The sequence below is a fragment of the Gadus morhua genome, chromosome 1 (genome assembly GCF_902167405.1).
Source record: "Gadus morhua chromosome 1, gadMor3.0, whole genome shotgun sequence".
Taxonomy (NCBI): Eukaryota; Metazoa; Chordata; class Actinopteri; order Gadiformes; family Gadidae; genus Gadus; species Gadus morhua.
In genome coordinates, this window is record NC_044048.1 from 23,661,270 (window position 1) to 23,677,337 (window position 16,068).

Sequence of the window (16,068 nt, forward strand, 5' to 3'; positions counted from 1 at the left end):
CTCTCATTAAAATGACTTGGGGGTCATTTGACCCCTCTTGCGGCGCTAGGAGTAAGTAAAAATGGCCCGGCGTTTCTAGTGTTAAACATGAACGGTTGAGTACTCCAGCTCTAACCATATCATACCACCATCAAGGAGTTTAACACTATTAATTTAATTTAAGAAATAGAATAATAATAAAAAAGAAACACATTTTTTAAACTGGGGAGTCGACTCGGGACCCATTGAATTTCTCAGGGACCCACCCAACTCGCCACCTGTGGGTCCCGGGGACTCACTACATTGAAAACCTATCAACATCACTGCACACTCACTCAATCTCGCATGTACAAACTGACATGCATGCATATGAATCAAGTGTAAATGTGTTTGGGTATTTGCGTCAGTGCATGTATGTGTGTTGTACTTTGTGTGTGTGTGTGTGTGTGTGATTTGATGTCTGCATGTGTGCAGCGTGTTAACGAATGTGTGTGTCCATGCCTGCACGTTCCCGTGTGTCTGTTAATGCTTGTGTGTGTTAATGTGTGTAGCTGTAGTTCTGCAGGGCGGACGGTGGTCCCGGGAGGCCCTGGAGTGGACCAGGTCAGGGTCAAGCAGGAGCCCGGCACCAAGGAGGACTACGGCTGCACCGCCTCCAACTCCTCCTCCTCCAACTCCTCCGTCAAGACGGAGCGGGGGAACGACTCGGGCCGGAGCGCGTGCATGGTAACGCCTCCCTCGCACCTTCCATTTCCTCTGCCGTCCCCCGGCTCGCGGCCACCATTTTGTCTCACGTGGCCCAGTGCCAGAGTCTCGCCTACATAATGTATACAGTGGATGTACATGCATAATGGATCAGCACCATGGGATGTTGTTGGTATTCAGACCACATTCAAAAGGCACCGGCGATGGGATCGTTCTCTTTATCTAGTGTGTGTGTGGGGGGTAGATGCATAATGCACATGGTGAGATAAGGGATATGATGTGTGAGATAAGGGGGGGATCACTGTACTCTATCCCATTCGGGAAATTCTGCGGAATGATGGGACCATGATAACAATTCAAACATTTTAAATAGGAAAAATCCTGATGCATCATAACTTCTAAATAATAGCTATCCATGCATGCAGTGTTTCCATTTAATTTATGCATTATTGAAACTAATTAATTTAAATACATTTAAATGCGTATTTTTTTAATGGGTAATTTCTTTGTCTCCTCCACAGATGAGCAGCCCAGAGAGCCCGCTGGCCCCCCTGGGGCTCCCCCCGCCCAGCAGCCAGGACGTGTACAAGCCCCTGGGGGACCGCATCAAGACGGAGCCCCAGTCGGACGCCCCCTGCTCCGGCTACAACGGCTCCGGCGACGCCAGCGCCTTCAGCTTCCCTTCGACGACCTCCGCCGCATCCGCCGCCAACACCACCACCACCACCACCTCGTCCTCCTCCACGTCCACCGGCAGGACCACCACGCCGGCCCCCCCCCCCGCCGCCGCCGCCTTGGCCCCCACGAATGAGGCCCCCTCGGACCCGCCGCTCACCAACGGCACGGCGGGCACCAGCCCGTCGGAGAGCTCCGCGGCGGAGGGGGGGGAACCGACCGGGGCCGACGCCGCCGGGGCCGGCAGCAAGGAGGACGACCCCAACGAGGACTGGTGCGCCGTGTGCATCAACGGCGGCGACCTGCTGTGCTGCGACCGCTGCCCCAAGGTGTTCCACATGAAGTGCCACGTCCCCTCCATCAAGATCTTTCCCAAGTACGTCGTCCAGAAATAACATTACGAACCTTCAGATCTTAAACGGCAAGGAAGAACGGGAATGTTGATGGAGGACTTTTAATATCGTCTGGGAGTTAAGGAACGGGAGCGAGAGAGGGACCTGTATCGGCTACAGTAGCTTGTGTCAAATAGGGTGAAAAACGCTGTTTTCAAGAATGTCCCGGGAGATGGCTGCAAGGGCTAGTTGGAACTCTAGCATCAGGCTAGCTAGCGAGCCCTTGACAGCTTGTGTCGGTCAAAACTAAAAGAAATGGCTTAAAACAGTGATGCAATAATACGACTGCCAGAAAAAAATATTTGATTGTTTTTCCGCTGCATCGCATCTGTTTCAGGGGAGACTTCCTGTGTACGTTCTGCCGGAGTCTGGACACCCCTGAGATCCAGTACTGTGACGACAGCAAGAGGAATTCTGACCAGAGCTTGAGTCCTGAGGATCAAAGGGTCAGTACCACACATATACACACACACTCACACACAAACTATACACACAATGCTAACCATACACGAGACACACGCATGCGTCTAAAAAAACGTACACGCCAAGCTATAGTTGACTTGCTAACCCTATCAACACACGTTCTCTGAATCACACACAACTCTAACTGAAAGCATACACGCCTAGCTATAGTCGACTTGCTTGCCCGAACCACACGCGCTCTCTGAACCACGCACAAGTCTTAACTGAAAGCAAACACGCCTAGCTGTAGTTGACATGCTAACCGTAACCACACACACATTCCCTGAACCCCACACAACGCTAACTGAAAGCAAACACGCCTAGCTATTGTTGACATGCTAACTCTGATGAGAAAAACACACAGAACTATACACCGGTCTAACCGAAACCCTAGATGCCTAGCCACACACACACTCTCACACTCTCACACTCTCACACTCTCACACTCTCACTCACTCACTCGCTCACTCACTCACTCACTCACTCACTCACTCACTCACTCACTCACTCACTCACTCACTCACTCACTCACTCATCACATATTCACACACACACAACTATATATATATATATATATCTTCACACACCCCAGCCCCCCTGAGCAGTGGGCATGCCCTCCAGCCCCACCTCACCCCACTCATCATGAATATTCATGCCCTTGACGTTTGGCTCCTCTCCCCTCAGCGCTGTGAGCGTCTCCTGCTGTACGTCTTCTGCCATGAGCTCAGCGTGGGCTTCAGGGAGCCCGTGGCCACCTCGGTAAGTCCCTCTCCCTCCTTGGAGACGCTCCTCGTTGAAAGAGGGGCTTCGTGTGACCAATCAGGCTCTGATTAACGGGGAGAACTCGACCAGATAACCACATCAATCCGGCGCCTTGACAGAGCTTTTATGGAGAGCTCTTCATAAATAAGATGATGAGGCCTGGTGCTTATAAACAGACACGACCTCCAAATATAATAAATGTTTAGTGTAAATGTATTTTAATTTTTTTTTATTTTTAATATATAATAAAAATAATAATTGCAGAGGCAGTACAATGGTTTGGAAGTGATGAAAGGTTGCCCTCCCAACGCTGAATAATTTAAAGCTTAAAGTAAAAGCCCAACACCGGGTTGAAACAGTCCCTCATAATAACACTGGCGAGAAAAGGCCAGCTAGATGACTGACTAGAAAAAGAGATGCCAACCGCCGTCGTCTCCACCCCCCAAGGTGCCCAACTACTACAAGATCATCAAGCAGCCCATGGACCTGCAGAAGGTGAAGAAGAAGCTGCAGGTGCGCAGCGCCCAGCAGTACCGCAGCACCCAGGACTTTGTCTCGGACGTGCGCCTGGTCTTCAGCAACTGCTCCAAGTACAACGAGGTGGGTGGCATGAGTCCTACGGCGTGCGGCCACCCTATGCATGTCGCCCCTCCCCCCCCGCCCGCCCGCCTGCCCGCACCCAGACACAAGGTGGTACGTTGTGGTTGGTTTGTGAGGTGGTGGGGGGGAGGAGTTGGTGGGTGGGGGAGGTGGTGGTGGTGGGGGAGATGAGGTGGAGTCGTGTCGCAGCACAGAGGTCTGCGAGGTGTCGTCGTGCACCACCTGCTGTACTTGTGTGTTCCCAGGTGTTGTGGTGGTGATTGTCAGTCTCGGAGTGTGACCGATGGGGTGTTGGGAGTTATAAACATAGGTTCAGCTGTTTAGTTTTACGATGAGTTACAGGGACTAAGGTGGAACAGTGTTGGGGTGTGGGTAGGGATTTCTGTACGATGGGTGGTTTTTAGGTTTGGGATTGTTTGATGTTTAAAAGCCTTGTATTCCGAACTCCTTATGTACAACTCAACGCATATGTACACCAATGCGTTGAGTCGTTGCCGGTTTTAAGGTACAGAAAATTGCAATTTTTACAATTCTAAGACCAGTTATGGTACTGTAGCTATGGTTTACAAATATGTTAATGCCCAGGTGTATTGGGTGGCACTTTTGATATCATGTGTAGGATATTAAGATGGGTAGCTATAAGTACATATAGCTATTCATGAATGGTATACAATGTGTCACGGATGACGATGAATCCCACTGTTTGTGTGTATACACATGGGAAGAGATTCCCTTGACTGTTGGGAGCCTGGGTGTTCTTTATACTGGCTGGCATGGCCTGTTGTACCACAGCAGTGCTGGAGCCCTGATCCTGATTGGTCGACATATGTTCCAACGGTGTGAATAATTTTTCGATAATGGGACACCTCTGCCTTAAACAAATCAAACCTTAACAACTGATATTGGGATTGTTTTTTTAGGGACGCTTTTATCGGTTGAAGACTTAAAAAATCGAGCTTGGTTTGTTCAAATTCCTACCCTTGCTTTAAGTTGATAAAAAAAACAATAATATTCCAGGTTAGAGTATAAAGTATTATGTAACCGTTGTTAAAAACTGCGGATTAAACCACTCTGGGGTGTCCTATTATTGGGAAATAATGTACGACGGGCAGAATGGCCTGTTGCACACAGAGCATTCTGCAAAGACACAGGAACTCTCCTCACTTTCCTATCCCCCCCACGGCAACTTTACTCAAGCCTGAACAAAGATTAAGCTTGGAGCACACCGCAATGATGGTCGTATTTAGGAAATGGGTTGACCCCTGTGATCTTTGTCTCTCCACTCGTCCATGACCAGACCTCAGTACAATGCGGAATGAATTAGTTTTGACCCTTCAGTGTGTGTTATTATGTCAATTTGCATAGCAAACACTAAATCACATCTTAAGGGGCGTTGGCAGTTTCTGACGTGCACCATTAGGTATTCAAAGTGTATCTGTGGATACCTGTTATTTCTTGTTGTTGTCCCAAACACTGCAACGGATTCTACCGCCACCATGTTGCCTATCATGAACTCTCTGCGAGTCCTCAAGCAGGTCCATGTAACGTGTGAGGGCTGGGGTCTGGACACACAGCAGAAAGGGTAGCCCCATGTCCGTAGGGGGATCGTTTGTGTGGCATGTGAAGGGTAATGCTGGGCGTATCTGGTGCGCAGTGTAAAGTCACCCAAAACGTTCATCGCCGACTCTTGTCTTATCCGGGCGGGTGTAATGCAGCTGGAGCCTGGCCCGCCCAACCGGACTGAACCGTACACAAGCGCACGTTTGCCCGAACCTGTGCTGTGACCTCCTACTTCTCAAGTTCATTCTTTTCCCATCACCCCTGCTCCTACTTTACTGTCTTTTATTGTAATGTCATTGCCCCTCTTTAGATGTCTCGAATAATCCAGGTATATGATGAGGAGAAACAGATTAATACGCAGGTAAGACATTTGAACTAAGAGCCCGGCTGTCCTGTACCCACTGAGGTTGCACGAATTGTTTTTAGTCTGTTTATTTATTTATTTTCCTTTTTTTGCGTCGTTTATTAACACAAATTCGTTTACAATTTTGAGGGGTGAAAAGGGGGGGGGGGGGGGCGGGGTGACATGCAAATTGGACCCAATAAAGGTTTGAATTATTGTGGTGTAGTCGTAAACGGTGAGCTACTGTTTGGCTACGGCTGGCTAAAGGTGAACTCGCGTGGCTTGGGGCGAATGCTTCCTGGAACTGCAGTGGGGACAGAAGGGACACGGCTCCATACACAGCAAGGTTGAGCCAGGAGCTGCCCCGGCAACAGAGGTCCTAACCTGCTCTAATTTCTCCTCCCCCTCCCCTACCCCCAACCCCACCTCTCATCCTACACAAAACGACCCGCACCCAACCCTAACCCCTCCTCCCACTCTACCCAACCCTCCACCCCTCGCCCTAACCCCACCACCCCTATACCCCTCCACCCCTCACCCTAACCCCACCACCCCTATACCCCTCCACCCCCGCCCCTCCCTCCCCCGCCAGGTGGGCTCCGAGATGGCGACGTCGGGCAACGCGGTGAGCGTGCGCTTTGAGGAGAAGCTCAAGGAGGTGTACCCGGGCCAGAGCTTCCCCGAGGCGCCCGAGCCGGAGTTCCAGGAAGGAGGAGGGGAAACGCCGAAGCCGCAGACGCCGCAGAAGGAGGACGAGGCCACGGACGACTCCGAGGACGACTTCATCCAGCCCCGGCGCAAGAGACTAAAAGTGGACGAGAAGGCCCTGCACATCAAGTGAGGAGGGTCTCTTGCGGACCCAAGGCTCCGACCTCGGAGGTCCCAGTGTCCGCCGAGCCGGGGGGAGAAGCAGGAAGCAGTCGTCGTTTTTTTCCTCGGCTTTTGCTCGGCTTTTGCTCGGGCTGCGAAGGACTTCTCTGGGCCCATGTGGGACAAAACACGGACTGTACAGATGTTGAACTCTCGAGGTCGGAAAGAGGAATCGGCTGCCGTTCCCGATCACAGACGCTCCCGAATCGCGCTTGTACAGAGAACGTTATGGTAGTATTTTGTTTTTGCGGTAGTGAAAATACCTGGAGCTTTGTTTTTTTTTATCATTATTATTATTATATTTGAAGATTGGTTTGTGAAATTTTGCTTTCTAAAACCATTTGAACATGCCCATCCCCAGATTGTAATGTATTATAACTCTACTTTGACATGAAACGTATCAAGTGTTCGTATGACACTCTGAGGGGTTGTGTAAATAAGAGATTATAGCCCAACTGAAGGTATTCCTCTGGATATTTGAGTGCATCGTCAATAAAAAAATGGTCTTGGAATATATCCATAAAAACGTTGCCTGTGGTTTTTAACCTGGAACAGAGTTTACAGGTTTACCAGACACGTCTATATTGTGGTCACACTAATATAGGGGCCCATTTGGAGTGGCATTAGAAAGCATATTGTTTAATTCCGATAGCATCCATGTTCTCCTTTCACATAGGACTTAACTCAACCGACCACATTGACATAAAATGTCGTTAGTGACTTCATTATCCACTATGTCTGCTCAATGTTTAAAAGCGGATATGCTATAGATGTCCGTTGCTGAAGGAGTTCTTGGAAGTTGGGAGAGAACGTCCTTCTATTTATCCCCACTTACATATGACATTGTTCTGAAAGTCTAGAACGAGAACTTGAAAGTATTAGTGCGAGGTTATGGGCGGGTGGCTTGGGAAACATAACGGGAAGCCTCCACAGTCTGGCGCATGTTTGCGCTGAGTTGGCAGATAGTGGCTTGTCGGTCGTCATGTGATACTTCATCTTTATCAGGGTTTGAAGGCGAATTGTTCTGAATCACATTGAAATGATCACATTTCTCTTTTCAAAGCGATTAAAACAAAGTAGGATTAGTAATTGGGGCGTATCAGCGTGCATGTCCGTTTGGCTTGCATCTCTGAAACAATCGTGTTGAACATTTGAACTCTTGGGAGTCCTGCCTAGCACGCCGGTCACGATACCTTAGCCATAAAATAACGCTTCATCAATTTGCATACAAACCGGGGCTGATTTATGAACCTTCACAGCTTCACAGACCGCTCTAGTTACGCGGACGTGTTTTATAAATATTTCTCCCAGCGAGATGTAAGAATGCGAAACATGTGGATGAATGGGGGACCCAATGTCAAAAAAGACATTCCAGCACTTATAACGGAATAGCTAAAGTGAGTCAAGGCGAACTTCACAAGTGTTATTGATATGTGACGTTAACATGTGAAACTGTCGAAAGTGGACGCACGTTTGCATTGGACTGATCCGATTGCAATAAAATAACCATCTTAAGATGGGCTAATGCTAGTGAGCCTTGTATTTTAACTAACCGGATGTATCATGTGAGGATGAATAGATACATTAACGTGATTAATGGGCGTTAGTGGTTGTGTTGGTTAATAGTCGTAGATAAATAGATACATTAACGTGATTAATGGGCTTTAAGTAGATCTGATCGTTGAGTTCTGTCACGTTGTGCATCCTTGGCCAGCAGGTCGTAAGCCTTAGCCCCGCCCCCATTTCAGTGACGTCACAGCTCAACGACCAATCAGCCCTCTAGAACACAATTGTTTACAGGCGCCTTCGCTGTAGCGTCCTCAGCTCGGACAGAAGGAGAAGGTTTCGCCCTCGAAAGGCTTGCAACAACGCCAACTGCACAGCAGCGATGACGGTTTGTAACGTTTTTGCCCTGTTTTAGTCCTTGTGATGTGTGTTTATTATGTCGATATTGAGCTAACCCCGTCGGAGCCCGAACCAGACGCGTTGTTGACTAGCCAGCGGGCTCACTCTTGTTTTCCTTGTGTCCAATGTTTTGTTGACAGTGAAAGGGATTTAACCCTATTACACACACCATTGTCTTACGATTTCCTATTGACGTCTTTCTAGACTTAATCATTCGTTTGTTGGCCGTCTAGAACAGTGTTTTTCTCTGTTGATCTAACTCTTGATCTCGTTAACTAACCCTTGATCTCGTTTACTAACCCTTGATCTCGCTTACCAAACCTGTATATATACTAACTCCTGATCTCATTAACTAGCCTATGCTCTCACTGAATAACTCTTTATTAGTATACGAGATCAAGTGTAACGTATTTGTATACGTCGTATACTAATCTTGATCTCAGATTCCAACGCTCGATCTTGTTTACTAACGCTCGATCTTGTTTACTAACCCTTGAGCTCGTTTACAATGAATCTAGCTCCTCTTGGCTGTTTCCTGGAGGGTCTGTTAATGTTCCTTTCTTTCTATATCATCGTGTTCCTATCAGACTCGCGATTTGACCCTCCATTTGTCAACACGTAGACAGCTGTTAAAATGTGATGTACATCGGGACGTCATGCGGCTCTCTCTCTCTCATCAGAACATGCAGGGTGCTGAAGTCCTTGCCCGAGGGTCGTTCGGCTGGGCCATAGACGACGGCGGCAACTTCTCTACGATTTGTCCCAACGGCTCCGAATGGGTATGGGAAGGACTTAAGGAATGTGCACAGGACTCCAGGGACATGGCCAGTGTGTTCCTGGGTCTCATCTCCATCGTCTGCTTCATGGGCTCTTCCATGCCGTAAGTGTTTATACTGCACTCCGTGGTCTTATACTAACCTCTCGATAACCATGGTTTCTAACCTCGACGTACGAGTTCGAGGGGTTTATTTGCCGGGTGCTTGTGTCTCCGACCACAGCCAGTACTACAGCTCTTGTAAGACTGGGAACATGGACCAGGCGCTCTCAATCTGGTTCCTGCTGCTGTGGTTGGGCGGAGACGTCTGTAACCTGGTGGGCTCGTTCCTCGCCGACCAGCTGCCCCTACAGGTGGGTGCGGTGATTGTCTATGCATAGACGATCGACCTGCCAACGGTTTGAAAACGTAGTCGTTCATTTGATTCCTGTTTTCGGTTTGCATGTTGTGGAGCGTCGGTTCAAGGAGGTCTTGTTTTGCCCTCTTTGTGTAGACCTACACGGCCATCTATTACGTTCTGGCGGACCTGATGATCATCGGGCTGTATGTCTACTACAGGAGCCAGAACCGCAGGCGTCAGGGTAAGGATCTGTCTCTTTCGGTTTTCCGTTCAGAGGAGCGGGTAAACCGAGAGCAGTATGGTGGGAATAACAAGTGGTATGACATTGATCACATCATGAATTGATCAGTGTTCTGTCGGCAATATCCGCCCCGTCAGCAGAAAGTCTGTTTTGTCCGTCGAACACACAGAAGAGTTCTCCATTCTTCTCAAAAGGTTATTGAAATTGGAAAGTTGTACGACTGGAAAGAATCATTATTTCATCTTGACAAACCTTTTGATGGTTTAAACACTGAGGATGTGTAGAGGTTTTATTGGCATTATGCTAACGGCTCAGCCTAACCCTGGCGAAGAGGAGACACACATTGGAGGGTTGCTGCTGCTGCTGCTGCTACAGATATAGTCTACAAAACAAACTCTTCTCAAACATAACCTTGTATATAATCTCCATGAGCAGGTTCCTTCACATATTAGTGTTCGTAGAAAAGGAAGACTCACAAATGTGGCCACCTGACAAACGGGGTTCATGGAAGCAGTGCCGATGTTTTTCTACAGTCTCTTGGCTGTACTCTGGTGACCTGATAGAGATGTTTGTGAGTAGATTCAGTTGAGCCCAGGTACATCCTGTCGGAGGGGTCTGACATGCTTTTTCCCCTTACCCTACCTTAAATCCACTGTTTCACATCCTCCTCATGACCTTTGCTACGGTAGTCTGACTAGACATTTGTGGCCTAGAATCAAAACGTCAAGAGTCAGCGAAAGAGAGTTCCAACCGTCATCACCACTGGCAGATGAGAGCAATAGACTGTAGAAAAAATTTACAACTCGGCAGATTGCTGCGACAATAGCGTCTCTCACGCTTGAGGTTTACGATTCAGTAATTTAGTCGCTTATCCCCACTGGGTTAGGCATCTTGCATAAGGATTCAATACGCCCTAGGCTGTCTGACATTCAGGATCGAACCCGGAACCTTTGGGCTGGGAGTGGAATACCCTAGCCACCACCCTGCCCAGGTCGGGTCCGCTTGTGCATTTTGAAATGGGAAAAGACAGTACATTTTCTATGCTTGTGTTGTTTTCTTATAATGATGCCATTTTTTGGAAATGAGAAAATCAGATCAGATCTAAAAAAAAAAAAATCAGATCTAACTGTACCGTTGGAAAGTATTTTTTCTTGTGTGCGTATTTAGTCTTTGTATCACGCACTCAAATAATGGTACGCACTTTTCTTTTTGTTCACGGGGCACTTTAAGTTTCATTCCGTTTACCTTTTTCCCCTCACAGTCGCTGGGATAATTCATCTCAGAATATGACTTGTTCTCCACACCTTGTAAAACACGTTGAACGGGTCAGTGTACATTTAGTCTTCGGTGGTGAAGTGATGTTGATTTGTTTGTTTCCAGGCGGCTCCCCTGCTAGGAGGGTTCTGAACGTGGTGGGCGTGGCCTGTGTCCTGGGTCTGCTCGGTCACCTGGGACCCCTGGCAAGCCCGGCGCTGCATCAGGAGACCCTGGCAGACGGGTTCAAAGGTCGCGCCTTGTTGTGGACGGCTGACCCAAGCGCTCCAGGCATTCGGGTGAGACATCATGCTGGGATCAATGCAGGGATCAATAGTCTGTATCGATAGTCAACACGGTTCTTGTTTTTGTTTTGCTCCGTAAATCCATACACGGTTGTCGGATTCTGTCAATTTCGTGGTTTGCAATGTTGGCATGATAACACAAACACCCACAGGCTCCCCTTCTGTGAGACGTAATGCAAAGAAAACGCACTGTTCTCTAGAAGAATGCATTACATATTAGTTCAGTACACTTCCCTTCCCGCATCATACTGTATCGAAACAAAATCCTTTTTGGCCAAATGTCCCTGTTGTGGAAAAGGGCCAACAATCATAGCTGACCACAATGTCATTCTTCAGGTTACTTTCTTCTAGAGACCCAATTTTGTTTTACTATTAAGGGAAGCATGTTTATGACAAAACAAGATAGTGCAGACACTTTTCCGTGGACTCAGTGTCATTGGAAGGTATTTGAAGACTTCCATGCTGCAGTGGCATGTGGCCATTGTGCCCTCAGACAATTGCACTTCAAATTACAAAATCCCAGGCATGGTATTCATACAAGGCTATTTTCTAATATTTTATACTGCTGCTTAATTTGGAGGTTGTGAAATAGCGGTCTGCTTCCCTGTTAAAAATTTGGGATAGTTCCATTGGTACAGTTCCCGATCCCCGAACCCATGACCTCTGTTGTCAATCCTCGCCTCGCTCATATACTCTCAGCAGTAATCTCTTCTTTTAGAATATAGCCAAACATTATGGTACCCTTGAAGCCGTTTTATAGTTTCGTATGGCATGGGCCACACAAAATACCCTCTGTGCTGCCTGTGGAGGATTGTAACTCTCCACTGTCACTCTGGTTAAAGGCCTTCACCACCAAGGAGATCATCGGCTTCTCCATCGGATCCATCTCCTCCCTGCTCTACCTCTGCTCCAGACTGCCCCAGATGTACACCAACGTAAGTCCAGCACATACACCCCCAGAAGAGATCTCTCCCTTAGCTCTAACCCTAAACACAGTTTACAATGATGCCCATAAATGGGCATTTTTTTTTATTGTGAAGCAAGGTTAAACTCTACATTTATTATCGTGTACTAGTTGTTATGTCTACTTGTCGAGATCAAGAACTGACAAAAAAAAGCCCAGTTATACGTTTAGTTATTTAGCAGTTTTTCGATCCAATGCGTGCGAGCGAGATCAGAAAAGTATTTTATTTATTGTAAATATTACTGTACCTTATTTTATCCTTTCGTACTAATTGCCCCATGTGTCAGAGACTAACGTAGTTTCGATTCCTCTATTGGTCTTGCACATATTACGGAATTGACAATAATGTCACTTTTTGAACTCTCAGTTCAAAAAGTGACATAGTGCAGACCCTCACGCCTGTCGTCTCGTCCGACCCCTCGCAGTACACGCGGAAGTCGACGGAGGGCGTGTCGTACTACCTGTTCGCGCTGGTCATCCTGGGCAACACCATGTACGGTCTGAGCGTGCTCCTGAAGAACCCGGACCGCGGGCAGGGCGAGGGCAGCTACGTCATACACCACCTACCCTGGCTCATCGGCAGCCTGGGAACCCTGGCCCTCGACCTCGCTGTATCCTTTAACTCTCCTGGCTGGTGGATGGTTGTGGTTATTGTAGTTTTTAATACTGGACCCTGGGGAATGGGGGTTATTATTATAGAACACACCGGTTTAAGTGGTGTTGGGGTTACTGTGGATGTGAACATTAATATTTGGGGGGGCAGGATAGTATTCCCGTGGCTGCTGGTGTTTGAGCCTGGAGGTTATGGGTTCAAACCTCTACCTGATGCTTAGTTACGTGGTTCTGAATTCCCTTTATGTCGCTCTCGATACAAGCTCCTTCTCAGATCTCTTTCTCAGAACGATGGGAGCGGCATGTTATGAATTTGCACAGTTAGCATTCTGATGGCTAGCATGTCAGAGATATGCCCCAGCTAACCTACAAGACGCACCTCAAGCCTGTGTGGAATCCAAAGCTATTGGCTAACGGGTCGGTGGCTAAGTCAGAGGTCACGCAAGCTAAGCTACAAGAACAGATCTCGGGGTATCTATTGGAGGGATTGCAGGGAGATTGTAGCGCTCTAAGCATCACCATGGCAAATCTTTCCTTCCATCTTCCGTCTTGTCGGATAGAACATGTATTCATTTTCACCAGTTAAAGTATACCATGTGCAGCCTCCTAGCTCCTGTTTAAATATGAAGCTCTCTGATCGGTGTAGTTACTAGCAGGGTTCTCGTTCGGATCCCCAATGCCCACAGTCTCATCCTTGGTTAAGAGGCCCTCACCCCTACCGGCCTCTTAGTGGGCTGTATCTGAAGTCACGGGGTTGGATAGCGCCGTTTTCTATTGGATCAACTAGTGAACAGGGGCCCTTGAGTCCCCCTGTGTTCCTAACCCTAACCCTCATGTCCACAGGCAATGCGGCCTCATATGGGTCAGTCATATAACACGGGTCAGTCATATAACACGGGTCAGTCATACAACACGGGTCAGTCATACAACATGGGTCAGTCATATACCACGGGTCAGTCATATAACACGGGTCAGTCATATAACACGGGTCAGTCATATAACACGGGTCAGTCATATAACACGGGTCAGTCATACACCATGGGTCAGTCAAATAACAGGGGTTAGTCTTTTAACACGGGTCAGTCATTGTTTGGTGTGCGATTGTCGTCATTCTGATTCTCTCCCTCCGTAGTCAAACCGAACGCGCTTCTAACCCGTGTGAGAAACATCCAGGGAACGGCCACCGTTGTAGTTTTACATCCAATCAGGTCGCCAAACATCCTTGACCCCATTTGTCCAGATCACGTTACAGTTTATAATCTACCGGCCCAAGCACCCATCTGTCCACGATGACGAAATCAGTCCCCTACTGGGCTCCGGTGGGAAGTAGGCCCAGACTGGGACCGGGGACTGGTCCAACACATCACCTCAGCCGGATAGCGTCACAGGTCCATCAACGGCCTGTCTGTGCAATTTTTATCCAGGATCGTTTTTTTTGTTTTTTAAACCAGTGTTGTTTTTACCTCAACAATCTGAACTCCGCCCCTGGGATGGGAGGGAGGCTGAACTGTGTGTCACTGCCGATCGCGCCTCATTTTCTTGTTTTAAAGAGATGACCAAAGCCTAAGAGTTGCGAGCAAGTCCTCACGCAGTGACCGTTTGTCTGTTTTTAACTCTCTCTCCTTCTCCGCGAGAGTGAGGTGATCTTTTTTTATTTTGATTTTACTGTAGAAAAAAAATACTGTTTTAAATCTTGTGTCCAAGTATTGCAGAAATGTTTTAATCGCTACCTGTGAAACCAGCCAAACCAAAACTTGGTACTTTTTTTTTGTTTATAGCTTGACTAGAAATGAGAAAAGAAGGTATATATATAAAAAAATGTCTTCTTTTTTTTTAACATGATGTGCATTTTGTTTTGTTCAAAAAATATCTGATCCAACTGTATAGTTGCAATGTTTTTACTCGTGTGCATATTTAGTGTTTGTATTACGCACTCAAATAATGGCACGCATTCTTTTTTTTCACGACGCACTTTGTTTTATTCCGTTTACCTTTTTCCCCTCACAGTTGGTGGGTTAAATCATCTAAGAATGTGACTTGTTCTGCACACCTTGTAAAACACGTTGAGGTGGTCAGTTTTATTGCGGCAAAACATTAAAATCAACATGCGTAAAACCAACCATCATCCAGATTGTTTCGCTCTGTCCCTGTGGGTTTATCACGGGGTAGAACCTAAACCGACGAGTCATGGTGTGGAAACGCTGACGTTGAACCCAAGACTCGGCCTCATTCAGTGGTGTTGCAAATTCTGTCTTTTTTTTTTATCCAAGAGCCGACAATGGCCGTGCCAAAATAATTTGCCCTATCAGCAAAGGGGCCAAGGTCTATTCCTGGTCTTGACTCCCTCCCGCTGACCCACCCTCTCTCGCTGACCTGTCACTTGAACCCCTCCCCCCCCCCCCCCCCCCCCCCCCCCCCAGGAGTCGCGTGTTAGCCCCTCCCCCACCGCCGCCACCGCTTCCTGGAAGGCTGCTGTGGCGGCCATGTTGTTCTTCTTCATTAGTCAAAAACCGACATTGGGTTGACCTGACCCCTGGTCCTCCCTACCTCCCTTTTGGGACACACACACATGCACACACACACTTAAACCCCATATCTGTACACATAAACAGACGAGTCGCGTTTAGGATAATCCTTCTGGGTTGTGAAACAGTGGCAAAGACATTAGCCAGGGGGGGGGGGGTAGCCCAGCGATAGCTAGCGACCCCATGCTAACGACGGCCATCCGTCACCAAGGGAATGAAGAAGAAGAAGAGGCTGTTTATAAACAAACAGTGCTGAGAATTTCCTAACGAGGTGAGGGGGGCCGATAGGGCTGTCTCTCACTGAAGCTAGCGTAGGATGCTAACACCCCCTTATCAACCGATGGAGATTAAGCGGGGTGGGGGGGGGTCTAGGGCTTGGCTCAAAAGCACCGGCGGCATGAAGTATTTTTAGAAGAATTTAGTTTTTATGTATGCCGGTGTGTGGTCTTGTTCCCATGACACGACCTGTATAGTATTAAGTGTTAAAAGATATCTCGCTCTCTGGGGCCTGGAACCTTGGTTCTAGGTATGAACAAAATTAGGTATTTGTGTTTTATTTCTGCATAAAATAAACGGATGGACTTAATTTGAAACAAAATGGACATTTTTATTTGAAGACACAGAAAAAAAACAATGTATAATAAAATACAACATAATAAATAAAAATAATAAATTGAATGCAAAGAAATGATGGTAATAATGATGAAAGTGGTTCAGAATGTCCATGATTGATCAATTTAATAAGACAGCCCACTTTCAACTATTTACTTTGTGTGTGTGTGTGTGTCTGTTTGTGTGT

General features: G+C 47.5%; 2 protein-coding genes across 8 annotated transcripts in view; both read left to right on the forward strand.

The window, feature by feature from the left end:
• The window catches only part of trim33 (tripartite motif containing 33), a 28,179-nt gene extending 21,305 nt beyond the window's left edge, over positions 1 to 6,874 (forward strand). For 3 of the 7 annotated variants that reach the window (XM_030350970.1, XM_030351003.1, XM_030350976.1), the window contains 7 exons: positions 531 to 705; positions 1,206 to 1,735; positions 2,089 to 2,197; positions 2,898 to 2,972; positions 3,423 to 3,575; positions 5,446 to 5,496; positions 6,071 to 6,874. In XM_030350970.1, the coding sequence (XP_030206830.1) occupies positions 531 to 705; positions 1,206 to 1,735; positions 2,089 to 2,197; positions 2,898 to 2,972; positions 3,423 to 3,575; positions 5,446 to 5,496; positions 6,071 to 6,319 (1,342 nt within the window). In that variant the 3' untranslated portion in view covers positions 6,320 to 6,874. The remainder of the gene's footprint in view (positions 1 to 530; positions 706 to 1,205; positions 1,736 to 2,088; positions 2,198 to 2,897; positions 2,973 to 3,422; positions 3,576 to 5,445; positions 5,497 to 6,070) is intronic. The other 4 variants (XM_030350986.1, XM_030351011.1, XM_030350995.1 and 1 more) reach the window with 2 other exon arrangements.
• A 1,172-nt stretch (positions 6,875 to 8,046) lies between these two features.
• slc66a1 (solute carrier family 66 member 1) lies at positions 8,047 to 14,864 on the forward strand. The gene is made up of 8 exons (XM_030351092.1): positions 8,047 to 8,242; positions 8,934 to 9,133; positions 9,252 to 9,381; positions 9,522 to 9,609; positions 10,990 to 11,162; positions 12,011 to 12,103; positions 12,558 to 12,743; positions 13,985 to 14,864. Exons 1-8 carry the CDS (start codon positions 8,237 to 8,239, stop codon positions 14,072 to 14,074), a joined length of 966 nt encoding a protein of 321 aa, XP_030206952.1. The 5' UTR covers positions 8,047 to 8,236; the 3' UTR covers positions 14,075 to 14,864.
• Positions 14,865 to 16,068: the final 1,204 nt, after the last annotated feature.

Excerpts from the sequence above, each read along its gene's own strand:
- slc66a1 (XM_030351092.1), top strand. Across the intron at positions 9,134-9,251 it reads TTCATGGGCTCTTCCATGCC|CCAGTACTACAGCTCTTGTA; the intron begins GTAAGTGTTTAT and ends CTCCGACCACAG. Across the intron at positions 12,744-13,984 it reads CCCTGGCCCTCGACCTCGCT|ATCACGTTACAGTTTATAAT; the intron begins GTATCCTTTAAC and ends CCATTTGTCCAG.